The 20237-nt window shown below is 40.9% G+C and overlaps 1 protein-coding gene across 3 annotated transcripts in view; it reads right to left on the bottom strand.

Annotated features, from left to right (window-relative positions):
• Positions 1 to 20237, bottom strand: part of PPARGC1A (PPARG coactivator 1 alpha) — a 1046166-nt gene that overhangs the window by 22035 nt on the left and 1003894 nt on the right. For all 3 annotated transcript variants that reach the window (XM_072126007.1, XM_072126005.1, XM_072126006.1), the window contains 3 exons: positions 16654 to 16699; positions 16471 to 16544; positions 470 to 1367 (listed from right to left, as the gene is read on the bottom strand). In XM_072126007.1, coding sequence (XP_071982108.1) covers positions 470 to 1367; positions 16471 to 16544; positions 16654 to 16699 — 1018 coding nt within the window. The remainder of the gene's footprint in view (positions 1 to 469; positions 1368 to 16470; positions 16545 to 16653; positions 16700 to 20237) is intronic.

Genomic DNA, 20237 nt, shown 5'->3' with positions numbered 1-20237 from the left:
GACAGGACTCAAGGCCTCTTGCAGGACCCTAAAAGGAAGCTACAATGATAATCCAAACTTCTACTCCTTCCTTCTACTGTATTGGTGTCTTCAGGTGCCTGCCTATACAGAGCAGGGAGTAATAAGTTACTGCTTAAATTGTCGCATCAGCACTTTGCGGAAAATATGTGGGTTTTGGTTGTAGTTTCGGCACTCAGTGTCTAAAAGGTTTGCCATCACTGCTCTATAGGAATTGATTTGAAAGGTATATGGCCAACTTTACAGATCAACCCATGTAAAAGTTATCTTTGTGGAAGAGCACTTTGACCTGTCTCACAGAAATAAAAATAAAGACTAGTTTTGGCCCAAACAAATTTTTACACTTTTCAAGTACCGGTGAATAACACTGTGTGCATTCAAGGCTTTTTAGGACCAACATCAATGGGAATCGATGAAATCCTTCAAAATGATGTTATTACTTTTCACCTACCCTGATGAAGATCTACTTGATGGAGATCTGGATCTCGAACGTGAATATGGAGACTGTGAACATGATCTGTGTTGAGAAAAAGATCTAGACCTTGACCGAGAACAAATCCTTTGTGAAAATAAGGATGTTGGTGGAGATACAGAATATCTGCTTGGAGAATTGAAGGATGAACAAGAAGGTGACACGTCAAATAATGAATAGGATTGCATTCCATCCCAGGAATAACACAGTTTATCATTCTCATCCTCGCTGTCATCAAACAAACTATCCATACCCAGTCCAGAAGTTAAAAACATAGGTAGTCTAGAGAACTGATCATCGTTGTAACCATTGTTTCCCAGGTCACTCTTTTTGTTGTCTTCCTCATAAACTGCTTGTGTTGGGTCACCAAAGTGCTTATTAAGTTCTGCACGAATTTCCTGATCTTGCAGGGGTTTGCGATTACTGTTCTGAGAACTTATCAAAGTTCCCTCAAAACTGTCTTTTGAACTTTGCACTTTATCCTTTACTGAACAGACTTGTGATTTTTTCCCATGCAGGGAATCCTTACATTCAAGTTGTCTTGAGGCCTGTAAATCTTGTGATAAGCTAATGTGTATTTCTGACTTTGAATTCATAAACTGACAGTAGTCATGGTCTCCAAAAAGCCGTAAACTAGGTCGCTTCACCTTTTTCTCCTCCTGTCCAATGACCACGGAGGTCTTGCTAAGCTGTGCATACAGTTCAGATTGTTCAGGACCCTTTTTTGAGTTAATAATTTGGATACTGGAAGACTCAATGTAACGAGATTTCTTAGCGGGTGGCACACTGGACTTGCAAGAAGACTTCGGCTTTGTAGAAGTCCTAAATGGGTTATCTTGGTTGGCTTTATGAGGTGGGGTTGTTGGTGGGGTTAGTCCTAAAATCAAAAGAAAAATAAAGTTTAAACTTTGTTTACCCCCACCTGCACAATAAGCCAACAGCAAGACAAAGATCATCAAACTGGTCCCCTAATGAGGCAGTAAGAAATATTAATTTCTAACATTATTATTATATAAAATAACAATGCAATAATTCGAATTATAAAAATGTGATTTTTTTTCCAATGATCTCTGCTTGCTGTTTTTCTATGGAAAGCTGCATGGTTTACTTCCTGTGGATAAAAGACGGTCCCTGGTCATATGATGTCACACAGGTGCACGACTCGTTATATCACTGGTCATGTGATGTCACACAGGTGCACGACTCATTATATTTCTGGTCCTATGATGTAACACAGGTGCACGGCTCGTTATATATCACTGGTCATGTGATGTCACACAGGTGCACGGCTGGTATCACAGAGAGTATACAGAGCAGTATGATATAATGAGCAGTGCACCTGTGTGACATCCCATGACCAGGAACTGGTTTATATCCACAGGAAGTAAAAAATGAAACTTCCTATAGAATGACAGCAAACAGGAATTGTTACAGAAAGCATATTGGGAAATTGTATACATTTTATTACACAAACAATATCAATTATTTACTTGAATCCACTTTCCCGACATACAGTGGTACACACCATGCGTAGGCTGCCATGGTATAATATACATAATTTGCAGCAGACATTTTTTGGCACTTACTTTATAGTAAAATACAGCTAGGGGTGTAACTAGGAGAGGCAATGCCCCATAGCAGACTTCTTAATGGGGCCCCCGTTCCCCTTAAAAATATTACAATATTAATATTATTCTATTAATATTATAATATAAATGAATTATAATATTATTATTAAAATATTTTTTACAGTCACACACAGTATATACACATCATATATACATACAGCATATACACACATACATCCAGCACCATGTACATCCATGCATCATATACACAAACTTACAGCATATAAACATCACATATGCACACACATAAAGAGCATTAATATATCATATATACACATACATACAATACCATATACAGCATATACACATTACATAAGCACACACATAAAGAACATGTACACATCATGTATACGCACACATACAGCAAATACCATATACAGCATATACACATCACAGATGCACACACATAAAGAGCATACACATTACATATATACATACAAATATACAATACCATATATAGAATGTGCACACACATACAAATACATCATATACACACCACCTACACATACACCATATTCGCACCAAATACCCAGATCGTGGGGCCTGGTGACACTGCTGGCCCCATAGCAGCTGCTATGGCTAGTACCCCTGTAGTTGCGCCCCTGAGTGTAGCAATCATAAATAAAAATATAATAATCCCAAAATACAGCCGTGCCCTCCTTTAACTTTACTTTGCTAAAATTGTATTAGGAACCAATCTTGACAAACAAATCAATTGTGACATAATATCATGTAACAATATTGTCACGTAAAGCCGCTCATTCTGTGACATTTCTGATAATATAAAAGAAGGACACATCTCCATTGCCCGTGAGTATTTCTCCTACATATAAAACAACAGTCCATTATGCATATTTCATTATATCATACAATATAGTATATATACAGTTAATCAGCTGATAGCGTTACACTAGTTCCTCATTAACTACCACAATTCCTGGTTATGATTAACAGTAATATAGAGTTCAGCCACCAAGAGCATAAAGAGAGCCGCGTAACCAGCGAGGCGTCGAAATAAGTTTCATTTCCCTCAACTTATATCATTTACTCACTTAAAATGCAAAATGAGAAGTAATAATGGTAAATCATTAGCTATAGGGGATGTAAATAATATGATTTTCTCCATTTCTCCATTTCTCCAAAAAAACCCACAATGATAATTAGTAGTAATAAGTAATTATGTTTACAGACGCACCAGGCTATTGATATTAAAAAGAGCATAATTATATCCTGATGCTTTAATGAAAAACTTCATTAAAAATGAAGTAACAAAGGAGACTAAAAATACTGGGGAAATAGAAGATTGATTCAGGGGGAAACTAATCCTGAGTATCACTAGATAAAATTCACCCTATCGCGTCCACAATCCATCATTTGTATTTGCTCTTGAGATGGCGGAGAGTAATATACAAGCACTTAGTAAAATCTGTATAGTAGTAGGCCCAGAGAAAAGTAGATTCGGTGGGTCCATTGTCTGTTTAGGCATATTATGAGGACACTACACACTACTAGTTTCTGGTGTTCTCTTCTCACAAGCCTTGGGTGCTATGGTAGGCCACTCCAAAAACCCTCAAAACAGGAGAACCCTTAATAATTCCTACTAGTCTGACACTTTAGGGTGGGCAAAGTAAACCACACATAGGACCTAACCTAAAGGCATGAGAATTTCTAATGCTTCCTTGTAGTCTGATGCTCCTCCGGTACTAGGATTGTCATGTCCAACCACACAAAGACCGAATCTAAAAACGTGAGACTTTCCAATGGTTCCTACTAGCTTGATGCTCCTCTGGTACTAGGGTTGTCATGTCCAACCACACAAAGACCTAATCTAAAAACATGAGACTTTCCAATGGTTCCTACTAGTCTGATGCTCCTCTAGTATTAGGGTTGTCATGTCCAACCACACAAAGACCTAATCTAAAAACATGAGACTTTCCAATGGTTCCTACTAGTTTGATGCTCCTCTGGTACTAGGGTTGTCATGTCCAACCACACAAAGACCGAATCTAAAAACGTGAGACTTTCCAATGGTTCCTACTAGTCTGATGCTCCTCTGGTACAAGGGTTGTCATGTCCAAACACACAAAGACCTAATCTAAAAACATGAGACTTTCCAATGGTTCCTACTAGTTTGATGCTCCTCTGGTACTAGGGTTGTCATGTCCAACCACACAAAGACCTAATCTAAAAACATGAGACTTTCCAATGGTTCCTACTAGTTTGATGCTCCTCTGGTACTAGGGTTGTCATGTCCAACCACACAAAAACCTAATCTAAAAACAAGAGACTTTCCAATGGTTTCTACTAGTTTGATGCTCCTCTGGTACTAGAGTTGTCATGTCCAACCACACAAAGACCTAATCTAAAAACATGAGACTTTCCAATGGTTTCTACTAGTTTGATGCTCCTCTGGTACTAGGGTTGTCATGTCCAACCACACAGAGACCTAATCTAAAAACATGAGACTTTCCAATGGTTCCTACTAGTTTGATGCTCCTCTGGTACTAGGGTTGTCATGTCCAACCACACAAAGACCTAATCTAAAAACATGAGACTTTCCAATGGTTTCTACTAGTTTGATGCTCCTCTGGTACTAGGGTTGTCATGTCCAACCACACAAAGACCTAATCTAAAAACATGAGACTTTCCAATGGTTTCTACTAGTTTGATGCTCCTCCAATACTAGGGTTGTCATGTCCAACCACACAAAGACCTAATCTAAAAACATGAGACTTTCCAATGGTTTCTACTAGTTTGATGCTCCTCCGGTAGTGTGGTTAGCAAGTCCAATCACACATAGACCTAACCTAAAATTCTGAGAAGTACCACTAGTACCTACTAGTTTCACACTGGTCATGTACTGGGATTGTCAAGTCCAAACAAGATAGATAGGCTTGCCTGAACACATGAGAATTTCCAATGGTTTCTTTGAATTTCTCATTTAACAATCCCTCACTTAAAAATCACATACATAGGAATTTCCCAACATTTCTACCTATTATGGTGCTCATCTGCCTCATCTGATGGGTCAGTCAAGCCTTATTTAAACATGCTAAGACAATGGTGACATGAACATTGATATTCTGTCTAACCTTGTATAGACCCATCATGAAAACAGGAGAACTTACCATGGGTTCCCTCCTCTTCTGACAAATTTTGGTACATTCCTCAAATACAATGGTGATTCCATCCAAACATGAATGGACCAACCCTGAAAACATTACACACACAAGAGTTCCTATTGGTTCCTACAAGACTGACACTTCATTGGTATTCTAATTTTCCAGATCAACCTTGTATAGACCTACCCTTTAAAACATCACATACAGAAGAATTTCCAACAATTCTACCTAGTCTTGATGCTCATCCGTTGAGCTAGTCCAACCCTGTTTAAACCTACACTGAAACAATTGTTTCTACTTGTATGACACTCCAATGTTATTCTAGTGGGCCAGTCCAACCATGAATTGACCTACCCTGAAAATAGGAGAACTCCACAAGGTTCCTAATAGTCTGACATTGCTCCAGTACAATACAGGTTCAGTCCAAACATTTATAGGCCAACCCTGAAAATGCGTGAGAATTCCTAATGGCTACTATTAGCCTGAATCTTTGTTCATACTCTTATTGACTAGATAAATCTTGTATAGACCAACCTTGAAGACATAACATACAGAGGAATTTCCCAATAGTTTCTACAAAACTGACACTTAACAATGACTATTCTTTACGGTGAAACTGCGAATGGCTCGTTAAATCATCATTAAGCATCACCGGTGAGTAGCAGCATGTAGGCCTGTTTTAGGACCTACCATGGTCACATATGCTAACACTTAGTATAACATATATCTTGGTTACTTATTTTTTGGTACAATTCAGTGCTCTAAATTATCCCATTTACCCCCTAATACAATGTCGCCTTGTTTAGATTGAGTGATTGAGACATCTTGATATCATCTTCACCGAATAAGCGTCTGGTATATTAGTTCAGGCATTTTGCATTGATCAGCATGACTTTCATGCGGCAGCTGTGGTGTCCACAATCATATGAACGTTCCGATAATTCATCATCAGGGCGCTCTTCTGCTCTCTACATTTACATGCAGAGATGTTTTGCTACTATGGGCACAATTTTTACAGAGAAAAAAATGTTCCTATGCTTTGATTGAAATATGGAACATTGCAATTCTACTCAGTGGGAGTCATCTCCATGATGACCATGTTATAACAACCAATGGACTGTAGAACAGATGTCACAGTAGGAAAAATATAATTTCATATGGCAGAAACTATTGTATTGGTCATCATGAATCAGATAAAAAATATATATATAATGGGACAAATTTACCCATAATTCAACCTATGCTATTGGTTGCAGCCTCGGATACAACAGGCTCCTACATAGTCAGGTGCTAATCTCCATGACTGGTGGCTGTTAAAGATATACATCCTTCTTGCTTGCTTTTAACTGTATTGGCTTTCCTAGGATCCCAATATATCTTAAAGGGAATCCATCAGCAGCAATTGACCTAATAAACCACTACCAGAATATTTTTGAATATTATTGTTTCTTTCATGGCCCAGTGTGGTGGCATCACCCAGAAAATCAACTTTGAAGTGAGCTGTAAATTGGTTGTGGAAAGTCGAGGAGGAGGAGAGTTCAACACTGAAGTCAAGGTGGGGAACAATGAAAGCCTCCTCTTCTGTGATTGAAATCTTGAACAGGAGATATGGTTAGGGATGTCTCTTGACATAGGACCATCAATTACAGTGAAAGGGGCTTTCTGAGGAAGAGAGAGCTTGACTTCAGTGTTAAAATCTCCGCCTCCTTGACTTTGTACAACCAATTTACATCTCACTTCAAAGTAGATTTTCTCGATGATTCCACCACATGATCTGGAAGGTGTTCAGCTGCATGACAACATACTGGTAGTGGTTTATTAGGTTAATTTCTGCTGACAGGTTCCCTTAAAAGTTATGGCAAAGCAGGAAGCAGTAGAATGGTGCTAATCATGGAGGGACGGGACACAGAATTGTCAAATCTGCCCCAGTAGATATAGTTGGTGGCTTTGGCCTATTGCTGTCTATTTTGGAGGTAGCCAAAACACTCCAAAAATCCCAACGTCTTTTGGTATCTTTATAATCCATCCCATAGCAGCTATAAAGATGTAATACTGAAAAACATCAGAAAAAAAAAATTCATTTTGTCACCACAGCCTTGTAGACGCCCAGTAATTATAGGTATGAGCAAGTTCAACTTGTACATTTTACACGTAGACATTAGACCACTCACACTTCACTAGAAGTTCCCAAATCTCGAAAGGTCAAAATTTGACCGTCCATTTGTCCGAGGGTGTTCCATCCCAAAAAAACATTTCTCAGCTTTGTTTGCCACATCCAAACACTGCTAGATTTCTGAAAAGACGGGTGACCGTTACAGGCTGCGAGCCGACAAAAGACAGTACAGAACACTGTTATCACACTTGCACAAACTATAGGCAGTGAAGCTCCTCTCCGAATGAAATTCTGACTATGGTTTTTATTGCTGTCTATTTTCTTTTGTCAAAAGAGCCTGCTGCGCACAGCAACAAATAGCTGCCATTACCCAGAATGTAATGGGTGTCAGACAAATCACATAACACAAACAATCAAGACTATGCAGGCCATATTTCAGCGGAGCACAACCTTAGCAGTATTTATGATTACTGCATTGAAATGTGTTCTATAATAAACAAGTGCCTCTATATCACTCACACTTACCGAATTTTTTTGCACTCGGATCTCTTTCCGGTTATATGCGCTCTACAATCATTATTTTTTTGCAGTTCTCCTTCCTGAGGTTGCAATGTGAACATTTTGTTCTCAATTATTCGCAAAGGATTTGTAGGAAACGATTAGTTTGTTACCGACTAGCAAATGGCAGCTCATGCAGACTTCTAAAAAGACTAATGAATAAATGTTTAGGAACCGGGGGGGGGGGGGGGGGCGGTCTATTATGTGAGAGTCCAAAAACATAAAAGTATAAGAAAAGAGTTTGCTAAAACCACAATTTCGTCAGGATTGGCCAATCATCTTGGAGACATGCTGACACTCGGGTGACTAGGATGGATCAACACCTGGGAACAAAGTCACTGGGAATCGGACCCTTTACTTTTGGAAATGATTTGGAAACACTTGTTTTTCCCACCAAACAAGTTACGCCCTATCCACAGAATTGGGCCTAACTTGCTGATAGGTAGAGGTCCCAGTGATGAGAACCCCATAGATTACGAGAAGAGAGGGGGTTTGATGGGGTCCCGGGTACCACTGTCAAACCCTTCATCGCTCCCTGAGATGAATGGAGCAGACAGCTGCGCATGACTGTTCTGCTCCATTCATCTGTACATAGCTGACGTAGATTGCTGAGCGCCGTGCTGTGAATAGGGCACAACTTTGGTGGCAAAACCCTTTTAAGGAGGGAATATGGAAAAGCGGAAATTTTCAAGAGCTTTTTATGAAAAATAGATGTTTTAGAGGACTAGAGGGGGCTTATACACCAATTTCCAGGACAATTGGAGCAATATGGGTTTAGGGACAACAGAACAATTCGGTGAAGCTTCTACACTCTATGCAGCATATTACAACCACCAGTTGCTTTTACAATACAAAACATTACAATAAAGACTTGTCCATTCCAATGAAAGAAGCAAAATATATATATATACCGTGTATTTATACCAGCAGATGCCACACACCAGCACAAGCAATGAAGCAAAATTCTAATTTACGCTAATCCAAACACGAACCAGCATAAACAGGAAACCAGTTCAAGCCATGAACCAGCATGAGGATGAACCGGTATAAACCATAAATCAGCATAAGCTACAGACTGCAAGTTGTATTCCCCAGACGACTCACAAGCCCTGCCACATTGGCAGCTATGAGGCAAAATCATTTAATACAAAGACTGTCAGAGACTTTGCGCGGCTGCATCTGCCCGAGGCAAATAAAAAGCGGCTCAGGTCTCCGATGACACAAAGACGACAAAGTAATGGGCAAACACAGCCAGCGACAGCCATTTTTATCTTTAAAGATGTACATCTTACAATTTGTAAACAACAATATCCGCAGAGACGACCACAGGAATAGAACGGGATGCTCGAGTCTTTCTTAGAAACAAACAGTTTTAATCCTCCGCATCTCGAAATGGATGTTCCGGAGCTGGAAAATGTAGGAAACAAGGTGTTTGTACCAGGTGCAGCTCGGAGCTAGGAGGATTTTTTCTTCTATGGCCCACGGTGCGATACTTTTTAGCTACTGGTAGACTATATGTACTCAATCGAAGGATGAAATAAAATATTCACTAAAAAAAGAGGAAAAGGCTACAGAAAATATCACATGAAACGGAAAATACGATTTGAGAAATATCTATTAGGCTACATTCACATTGCGAGTAGAGATATACTGGCGGATGGGGGCGGATGGGGGCTTTCTTTGTGACGTCTATATACGTCGCATACGGATCTCGATGCAAGACACAAGATGGAAAGACGTATAAAGCTACCATATGTCTTTCCATCCTGCTTCCGACAACTGTGTGACCTACAGGAAATGCTAAGCGGAGGTGATTGTAGGGAATGGGGGATAATTGCGAAGTACTGCATCCATCGCCGGCCTCCGCTGATCATACTCTCAGGGAGGTCCCCAGTGAGATACGTCTTAGGTTACGTTTCGATCCTCCTGACATATCGTTACAATGAAATGCAGTATTCCAGTGTATTTAAAGAGGACATTCCAACTCCAACTCTTTGCTTCTTTAATATGCATCACTCCACTGGTTCCAGAACAGTTTTTATCTACCCCTCCCCCCCATACTCCATTCTTGAGCATTCAGCCGCATTAGTTTCAGCAGAAAGCATTGTACCTAGACTCACTAGTGTCAGGTTATACCAGGTTGTCTTCTCCAACCCAGGACCAGCCACCTTACACTAAAGAACCTAATTCGGAAAATTGGGTGCTGAAACAATTACCAATGATTGCTCACAAATGGTGAATAAGCCCCCTATTAAAGGATGAGCTACAATCAGTGTATGAAAGTTTTTCTCAAATAAACTTTGGTGCCACCTATAATACCCTGTGGGTCAATGCTTTCCCAACCTTCCTCCTCGTGATAAATACTCGTCATCTTTAACGAGGTCCGAAAGTAAGCCGGCCCACCCCTCCCAATGCCTTCTTCTGCCCTTCCTTTACTCCCTTCCCCCTCTTTCCTCAATGTCTGAATTTCAGCTATAATATGCCTGCGATTGACAACTGTGTATTATCTATATTGGCACTTTACCATTTTTGTTGTACTATGTTGCAAATTGTAATAAATATATAGCCTTTAAGAGCCTTAAAGGGAACCTACCACCACGAATCTACCTATAAAGGTAGATCGGGTGGTAGGTGGATCAATAGGACGTGAGGATAGCCCTTTTAAGGGCTAATCCTCACGTCCCTGCACTGCTTCGATAACTTTTATTAGATTTATATGCAAATTTTCTTATGCGGCTACTGGGGCGTGGAGTAGCCGCATCTGAGGCTACAAGGCGCGGCTACTCCACGCCCCGGTAGCCTCTTTTCTCCTCCTACTCACAATCTTCGGTGTGCTGCGCGCCCTCGTCCGACGATCCTGCCGTCTGCGCATGCGCAGAACAGCAGGCCCTCGCATGCGGCTACTCCATGCCCCAGTAGCCGCATAAGAAAATTTGCATATAAATCTAATAAAAGTTATCGAAACAGTGCGGGGATGTGAGGATTAGCCCTTAAAAGGGCTATCCTAACGTCCTATTGATCCACCTACCACTCGATCTACCTTTATAGGTAGATTTGTGGTGGCAGGTTCCCTTTAAAGGAAATCTATCATCAGGATTATATATAATAAACCAAGTATATTTACATGCTGGTGTGTGCCCCCTTTGTCAGGATCCGCTCTTCTTTAGGCTTTTTATGCCTTTGTTTTTACGAAAAAAGGCTTCAAAATGAGCCTGAGGGGCTCCACGCTCCATAGAAGTTAATAGAGTCTGGAGCCCCTCAGGGTCATTTTGCATAGTTATTAAAGCATATTTTCTTAAAAATCGAGGGTATAAGACGTTAAAAGAAGAACAGATCCTGATAAAGGGGGCACGCACCAGCATGTAAGTGTATTTGGTTTATAATCCATGATCCTGATAGTAGATTTCCTTTAAAATAGATGAATAGATGTCTGCAGAATTCCAGTGGCATAATCGGTCAGCCCGCGGTACTTTTAAAATAGATGTCTGGGATCAGAATTTTTTTTTTTAATTGGACCCATGTGGTGCAAAAATAATTTTAAAAAATCATTTTTTACCAATGTGGCACCTCTTGTAACTGGTGGCCTCAGTCTCTATATGGGCTATTTAATATTTTTACACCACTCCGAGCCAATAAAGAAATTCAGATTCTAGACAATCCCTTTAAAACATGATTTTAGGTGTCAGCCAGACCGGAGTAGGTGGTAACACAGAGAAGGCTTTCTTCCATGTGAGCTAAGAAGCTACATGTGACCATCGTGTGTCAATGACTCCTTGCCAGGCGTAACATGACAGGGGCACATTGTCATCATTGGGAGTGATATTTGACAGCTGCTGTCAAAGTGGTAACATTGGTTCCCGAAACTTTGACATGTTAGACGCTACAGCTGGAGTTTATGCAAATGCAGTGAGATCTGGATTCTGATTAACCCAAGTTCTGCTGGAATGGGTTACTATTCAACATGACCAGGGCTTGAATGTTATGTCATGTTTTGTAACATATGGGAAATGAAAGCAACAGGGAGGAAACACAATGGCGGTCTGTTTATATGGCGCTCTTATCTAATCTGTCAGATAACATATCAGCCGCATGTTTCATTGTAAAGGTGATGGCCGCTGAAAAATGGGAAAAAACTTCATCAAAACGAGTAAATTAATTAAACGACGTCTATGTCTTGTTCACATTTGCATTCAGTAGTCGTTTAAATGGTGGATTTCTACCTTCAATATCTGCATTTATCACGTTATTATTACTTTCCGTGACTCTGGTTACAATTTATATTACTGCTCATTTGTAGGGATGATTTACCAAGTGTCAATGCAAATAGGTTATAAGGGTCAGAAACATATTTTTCGACTTTTTTCACTTCCAGATAATCCAAGGCAATGAAAATATCCATTTGCACAAATTGCTGCAATAGTCTTTGGATTTTTTTATGAATACATGGTATAAGAGACAATAAGGAGAATATTCAGCAGTTTTGGAAAACATTGCCGATCTGTGGTTAAAGGGGCTCGGCCGGAGTGGACAATCTTGTCTGATATCGCAGGAGTAAGTTATTCAGAGAAACTGCAGATAGCTCATTATGTACCATCTGCTTAGCTCCTTCTGCTCTATAACATGCTGCCTGCAGATAGGACACTATGTACAATCTGCACAGCTCCTTCTGCTCTATAATATGCTGCCTGCAGAGAGGACACTATGTACAATCTGCTTAGCTCCTTCTGCTCTATAACATGCTGCCTGCAGATGTGACACTATGTACAATCTGCTCAGCTCCTTCTGCTCTATAATATGCTGCCTGCAGAGAGGACACTATGTACAATCTGCTTAGCTCCTCCTGCTCTATAACATGCTGCCTGCCGATAGGACACTACGTACAATCTGGTCAGCTCCTCCTGCTCTTTAATATGCTGCCTGCCGATAGGACACTACGTACAATCTGCGCAGCTCCTCCTGCTCCATAACATGCTTCTTGCGTATAGAATACTATGTACAATCTGCTCAGCTCCTCCTGCTCCATAACATGCTTCATGCATATAGAATACTATGTACAATCTGCTCTCAACTGTAGACAATAAGGCCATGGATATAATTCTTCCACTATGAACACACAAGGGGAATGCGGCGACAATATAAAGAAACCCAAGCGGCCCAAACTGCTCTATAACATACTGCTTGCAAATAGGACACTGTGCACAATCTGCTCAGCTCCTCCTGCTCTATAACATGCTGCCTGCATATAGGATAATGTGTACAATCTGCTCAGCTCCTCCTGCTCTATAACTGCTTAGCTCCTCCTGCTCTATAACATGCTTCCTGCATATAGGATAATGTGTACAATCTGCTCTCAGCTGTAGACAACAAGGTCACCGATATGATTCTTACACTATAAAGACACAATGGGAATGCGGCGACAATATAAAGAAACCCAACCGGTGCAAACTGCTTCACCAGCAAATGGCTGTGTCTTGGAATCACGCAATGCCCTTATCTTAACATCTTCAAGGACCTGCACATGTCTTTCACTGTATCTGATGAAAAATGACTTTGGGTGGACCGAGGACCCAACATTTTCAAGGTCACCTGCACAATAAACAAGGGAAAACTCTGACCCATATTGGAGCATGTCCCTTATGTCACAAGACTATGTCAGGACAACTCCACCAACACAATACGACAATGGCGCCACCACATAATCAGCAGCTCCGACACCACACAGAACTCGCTTACATGAAAGGCACGTTTTATGTTTTTTTGTCTCATAATTGAAACGGCATTTTCCGGCTTATCAAATCTATGCACACATAGCTTACTATAACTAGCGCTAGGACAAATGTTCCAGGCTGATGTAAACATTTTCCATGATAAAACCATAAAAAAAAAACACTTTATGAAGCGCTTGTAATCTGCCGGCAAAGAGCTAAGATTTAGGGCTATCAGCGCAGCAATACAATGGCATTACAGCCATTTGTTAGCCGTATCAGCATATTCCTGTACAAATTGCATAGATCACATAAAAAGAGATATATATATAAGCCTGTTGTCAGTGACAGATCCGCCGACCAGACATCTGTTCCATAGACTTTAAAGAAATAGACCAACAGAGAGTCATCCCCAAAAAAACGGGGTACCTCTACTGGCTGCCGATAATGATCCCCTCTGCTGACCTGAGGGCAGTCAGAGACAATGGACGAGAAGAATGTAATGTAACCAGCACACATTTCCATGACAGCGCAGAGATATACACATACATCATCTAGGTGGAGGTGCACTACAAGTTCCAGCAGACCCGAATACGAGCGCCATGGTAGCGGGGGGGAGTGAGTGCTCCCCTCCATCCGCATGGTGTCAGTAGGATTTTCCTAGTTTCTTCATGTGCTGCCTGTGACTGTATCCACCTGGACGCTCCCATTCCCCATGATAATATGTATTTTTGGCCTTTGTTTGTTATAATCCGAAATTTCACTACAAAAACTGCCAAAACATGGACTGTTCTGAGAAATGTAGGAAAAGCCCCTGTCTACAAATAAAGCCCTATGGGCAGGGGTGTAACTTGAGGGGTTGCAGAGGTTGTGATCACACCCGGGCCCAAGAAGTTTAGGGGGCCCATAAGATGTCACTTTCCCATATGAGAAGACTAGTACTATAAACCATACATTATAGTCGGGGGCCTTCGCACCAGGGCCCATCAGCTTCAAGTTACGCCACTGTCTATTGCATACACATGTTTCTATTTCTTATCCATGTAGCGTGTGCCCCCCTGTATAGGTCCTTGATCTACCTCTGTATATGACCTCTGTAGAAGCTCTGCCCTGTAATACACACTATAAGATGAAGACATTCACTTCTTGCAGGAGAACCTTCCGCCCCTGAGTTCTGCCGTTAGATTACAAAAGATTCTGGAAAGGTAAGTCTTCCAAGCCTTAGGCTTCTCTTATTTGATCCTCCTCGTGCTACTTAAAACATAAACATATTTCACCTGGAGATGAGCTATGCCCGTGCTCCTCGCAGGAGCCTGTTCCACTCGTTTAACTAAACCATCAGCCACCATTGCCTCTCCGTGTACTGACAGACTGGAAGGGACCTGTCTGCATCGAAAGAATGTAACAATGTAATTAACAGACAAAATGACAAGCTTATATGAGAGAATATGGAATCTGTCTCCTCCAACTAGTCCGTGATAAATCTGTTTTGGCAACAATAACAAAAAAGAAGAGAAAAAAAAAAAAGTGAAAATCCCGGCAGCAGATAAGCTCCTTCATAAAGCCTAGACTGATGTATTCAGGGTACACGCCGCGCAGTCTGTTATGTAAGTGATCATTTATAATGTGTGAGCGCACGTATAGATCAAGAGGAAATACTTTCCCAATTAAAATGGGAATAGTCCGAAAACGTGAGGAAAAGTTATCAGAGGTTTTATACAGAAGTTCCCCGCCATTGTTAATGAATGCAATAACCTAAAGATAACCTAAGCTACTCATTTTGTCAGGACCATCCATTTTTCTGATTTATGTAGGGTCCTCCGACTCTCCCCCACACACTGGGGCTCATTTACTAAGGGTCCGAACGCCGCACTTTCGTTGGGTTTCCCGAATATTTCCGATTTGCGGCGACTTTACACGGGATTTAGGCGATCGGATTGTGGCACATCAATGCCGGCTTTCACGTGACAGAAATGGGGGGGGGGGTGGCCGCTGGACAACCCAACGAATACGGAAAAAAAGGCGGAATTTAAAAAAGAATTTCTGTCGCAAGATCAGCACTTACATGCACCGGAAGAAGGTGAACTCCGGTGGACCTCGGCACAGCAGCGACACCTGCTGGATATCGGGCGCACGGACCTTAGTGAATCCCAGCAGACCCGAAACAGACAACGTGCCGCATGATCGCGTCTGGACCGGATAAGTAAATGTGCCCCATTATGTCATGGAAAGGAAGGCCCAGACGTTATAAAAGTCATCTTTGTTTACCCTGGAGATTAACCTTCTGTCTCCATTCAAAACACAGGTATGCAGAGCATGCAAGTGTATGTAGGAGTTGGGAGGAGTAGCTGTTGGAACAATCTTTTGGATAATAGATATCAAAAGATGTACTTATTCCATATAGGCACATCATAAAGTTACTATAATGGCCCTGAAGATATCAGGCCGAGTCCCATACCGCTTTGAGATTAGAGGCAAAGATCGAACAAGACTCTTCTATATAAAGGAACTCCATAGTTTGTAACCAGGTCTTGGTAAGGTGGCCTAGTAATAATAAAAATTGTGCGTAGAGGGAAAAAAATACCAGGCATCATCTATTGTAAGACAAATAATACCACAACATCTGTCGAAGGAAGACCAGTAAGCTCTTGGTAAACAACCATAGGACTCTGGTGCCATAAGGTAACAATGACAACCACTGACCCACCAGACTGTTGTGAGACAAAACTACAGAAAAAGTATCAAATCTGACACATTTTATTAAATTCAATCAATTTGAGAATCCTTCTTCTTACTTGCCCAAAAGCTCCACCAAAACCATCACCAAGAAATGTTCAGAATAATCAGTACTTACCTGCAGTTCCAGAGAGCTCCACACTTAAGGTTCGTTCAATAGTCTTGCTCTCAAATGGGGAACCCTTGGGGTCACTGGAAGACAGCGCATATTTATAAAAACAAGCTGAAATGGAGCTATTGTAGCCAAGACGAGAAGACACCCATCCCTTGCCAACAAAGCTTGCCGTTGCTCAATACTTACTTTGGTGACTCGGGTGTCAGCGGAAGGGACAGATTCGTTGACTTGGCTGCAAATAAAATAGAAAAAAACGTAAGCAATCAGATTACAGTATTTGCAGCTAACAAAGCAAATGCATTAAATATTTTTGGTGTTGAAACTCCGTTTTTGGGGTGGCCATAGATGGATGATTACCCGTTATTTTTATAAAAAGCTGAATGACTGTACTATATAACATACACATTTTCTAAGATTTTGACTTAGTTGGGTTCAACTGTATGGCCTAAGGGTTATTTTAGGATTATCTTGACGTTAAGATGATTACCTTTGACCAGTCTAAATTCAGGTGACCCTACACCCTCAACACATGACAAAGGCTCCTTCAGCCTACAGCTATTCCACTTATCTACACCATACAAATAAATAAATAAGTGACCGTGAAGTACATGCCAAGTGCTCCAGAGAAAGTGCATTGGTGAATCATCTCTATTCCAATATAGCAAAATAACCTTTGTGGTGGGAATAGACCATAAACCTCAGGTGGGTTTTTGAGGCTGCACCTCCCAGAATGGTGGCATCTGATGTAAAACTCTGATTTATAGAATTAAAAGTTGGTCCTATTTTTGCATGTCACCATCTTCGTAATACCACTATGGTGGCCGGTCTACTTGTAGACCTTCGGAAGTGAAATTTCCCAATATTTCTTACATAGAAAGATATGAGGTCTCCGTCATTTAACCCTGTGGCAAGCCATCACTTCCTTTCTGGAATGACCCCAGGAGAAGGTAAATAACAGGCGTCGTAGCGGCCCCATTTGTAGACATCAGCTGGGGTGACATTACAATGTGTGCAGTGGAGTAGGGAAGCAGCTTGGTTGGGCTTTTTGCCAAGTGAATTGTCAACAGGTGAATGTCTAACTTTAGAAGTGGCAGATGACTTCACAAGTAATTAAGTATTAAACTGTTAGTCAATGATAGCTTCGTTAGGTGCTTTTGGAGATATGTGTTGAGGTGTCAGCCCAGTTGACCCAAATTAAAGTCTCCTCTCGGAAGTGAATATATTATAAGCTCAATCATCATAACAGATGTACTACTCATTCACTGCAATATAACATTAAGTCATGTTACACCAGGAAGCATTCACTAACCTCTAAGATGGTCCTAAATTGGGTCAATTAGGGGCAGATATGGATTTCAAGCTAAAAAGTGAAAACTTTAAGACCTGTACAAGTTTTAATTTATAGTATTGTTGTAGGAGTCACTTCTTGGACTCTTTAAATTGATAGCCTTAAAGGGTTTTCTAGGTAGTTGGAACAAAAATCCTCTCTTTGCCTCAGGAGCTTCCCGGCTGGTGCATTGGTTAATGCTATGTCTGCTCATTTAGTGAGAAAAGTTCTGCTTTTTTATCTAAATTCTGGGTATTAGGAGGTACCGCTCACCACATGGCTGTCTCTACCGCGCCAACCACCTCCAGCCCATCCACCTCTAGACAGATGATTGCAAGGAGATGGGTTAGCGATGGCACAGAAAGCCAACTGCCAGCTCCTTGCAAGTTAATGGGATTGGATACACAACGATCTGCAGCATAGAAAGCAGAAGTCATACTGTTCCTGGTCTGATCCTATGAGATTTCCAACACTCAAAATCCTGAGCAGAAGAGACTCACACTAGGATCATGAGTAGCACTTGTAGTTTATACAAGCCGCCACTTGCTACAGCCACCTGCATAGGGTGAAATAGAAGTTGGAGCATTTAATCTCTCACTAATGTTATATGAAACATCAAAATTTAGGCTAAGCTCCCCGTTAAACAAAATCTATCAGCAGGTATGATCCTACAAAGCTGAAGACAGTTCTAGGTATTATACCTGGAGAGCTGTGTAATCACACACTTGTGTGTGTGTTGTTAGTAGTGATAGGACTGTGAAAAGTGAAGTTATAATCCAGCTCTGCAGCTGCTCTAAGGGCTCTGGGCGGGGCTAACAGCTTGAAGAGCTTTCTGCTCTCTCTGTGAGGCTCCATAGCCCCTCCCCTCTGCTATAAGTAGGAGGTCTATCAGGATGTTGGTTGGATATTTATAGAAGTCACTCAGAGCAGAGGGAAGGGGCTGTGGAACAGTTCACTGTAAAGAGCAGAAAGCTCTTCAGTTTGAAAGACCTGCCCAGAACAATAGCAGGAGCTACAAATCTGGATTAAAAGTTCTCTTTTCACATTCCTGCTGCTACATACAACAAACACATTGGTATGGTTACATAGATTTCCAGGGTCTAGACGTAGCAATGTCTGCAGTTTATTATGCTCAAAACTGATAATAGATTCCCTTTAAAGGAAACCTGTCAGCATAAATTGACTTAATAAACCACTACCAGTAGGTTGACAAGCAGCTGAACACCTTCTAGATCATATTTCTTTCTTGACCCAATGTGGTGGCATCATCCAGCAAATCAACTTTAAAGTGAGATGCAAATTGGTTAAAGTCAAGGAGGTGGGGATTTTAACACTGAAGTCAAGCTCTCTCTTCACCTTAATTAAAGGTCCTGCATTCTGAGATATTACTAAGCAGATCACTGAGCTAATGCTTAATGTCAATCACAAAGGAGTATGTGTTCAGAGCTCCCGATCTTGACTTTATTGTTAAACTCTCCACCTCCTTAACTTTATACAACCAATTCACAGCTCACTTCAAAGTTGATTTTTGGATGATGCCACCACATTGGACCATGAAAGAAACATAAAACTAGAAGGTATTACGTTGTTTGACAACATACTGGTAGTGGTTTATAAGGCCAATTGCTGATGACAGATTCCCTTTAAGTATATCAAAGTAATTGCTAACTTTTTTGCCATCCTTTCAATAGAAAAAGGTTATTTCCTGTTATAAACTCGGCGTCTGTGTGCACGCTACTAAAGAAGAATGATCTCGTCTCGATATATCCTAGGCACTTATGCCCTGGAAAGTAGTCGCAGATATAATATTATGTGCTTTGAAGCTTCCTAGTCCTAGGATATACAGGTAAGACGAAAGCATAATGAATACAAATGATGGTCCCGAGCAGACGGCATATGAAATCACACACAGAGAGTATCACATTCCCAATGACGGCCATAAACTTTGGACCCCTGGGCTGCACGACAACTCATAAATGATGCGCTAAGTGTTCTCCTAAGACCCCTGTCTCCGGGCCGGCTACAAAGGGTTAAGCGTTCTAAAATACTTAGCTTTTGTTCCGGCACAAAGATTACAAGTGGCACAAGCTGTTGAATAATAAACTGCCTTATATGGATTCTTCTCTTATCTCCTCGCCGCAATAAGGAATATATTATTTGATGCAAATCTCTTATGTCTTATATTGGGAGGGTTTTTTTTTCTTCAGATTCCTGACATTTTCGCACATTTGCCCGGGGATAAAGATTCGCGAGATGCTTTATACGTTATAGTTTTAAGGTAAGGAATTGCTCTCTCTTTTTTTTTTTTTTTTATAGAAGTCTTACTTTTTAGTAGTTTTTTTTATATAGTTCAAGTCGAGTTACCACTTGCGATTCAAGATCAAGACTCAAAAAATGACTCATTTTGGAGGGGTACATTTTGGACACAGATGAAACCTTAAAG

The sequence above is a fragment of the Engystomops pustulosus genome, chromosome 1 (assembly GCF_040894005.1).
Source record: "Engystomops pustulosus chromosome 1, aEngPut4.maternal, whole genome shotgun sequence".
NCBI lineage: Eukaryota > Metazoa > Chordata > Amphibia > Anura > Leptodactylidae > Engystomops > Engystomops pustulosus.
Note: the sequence above shows the minus strand (reverse complement) of the source record. Positions and strands in the feature narration are given on the sequence as shown.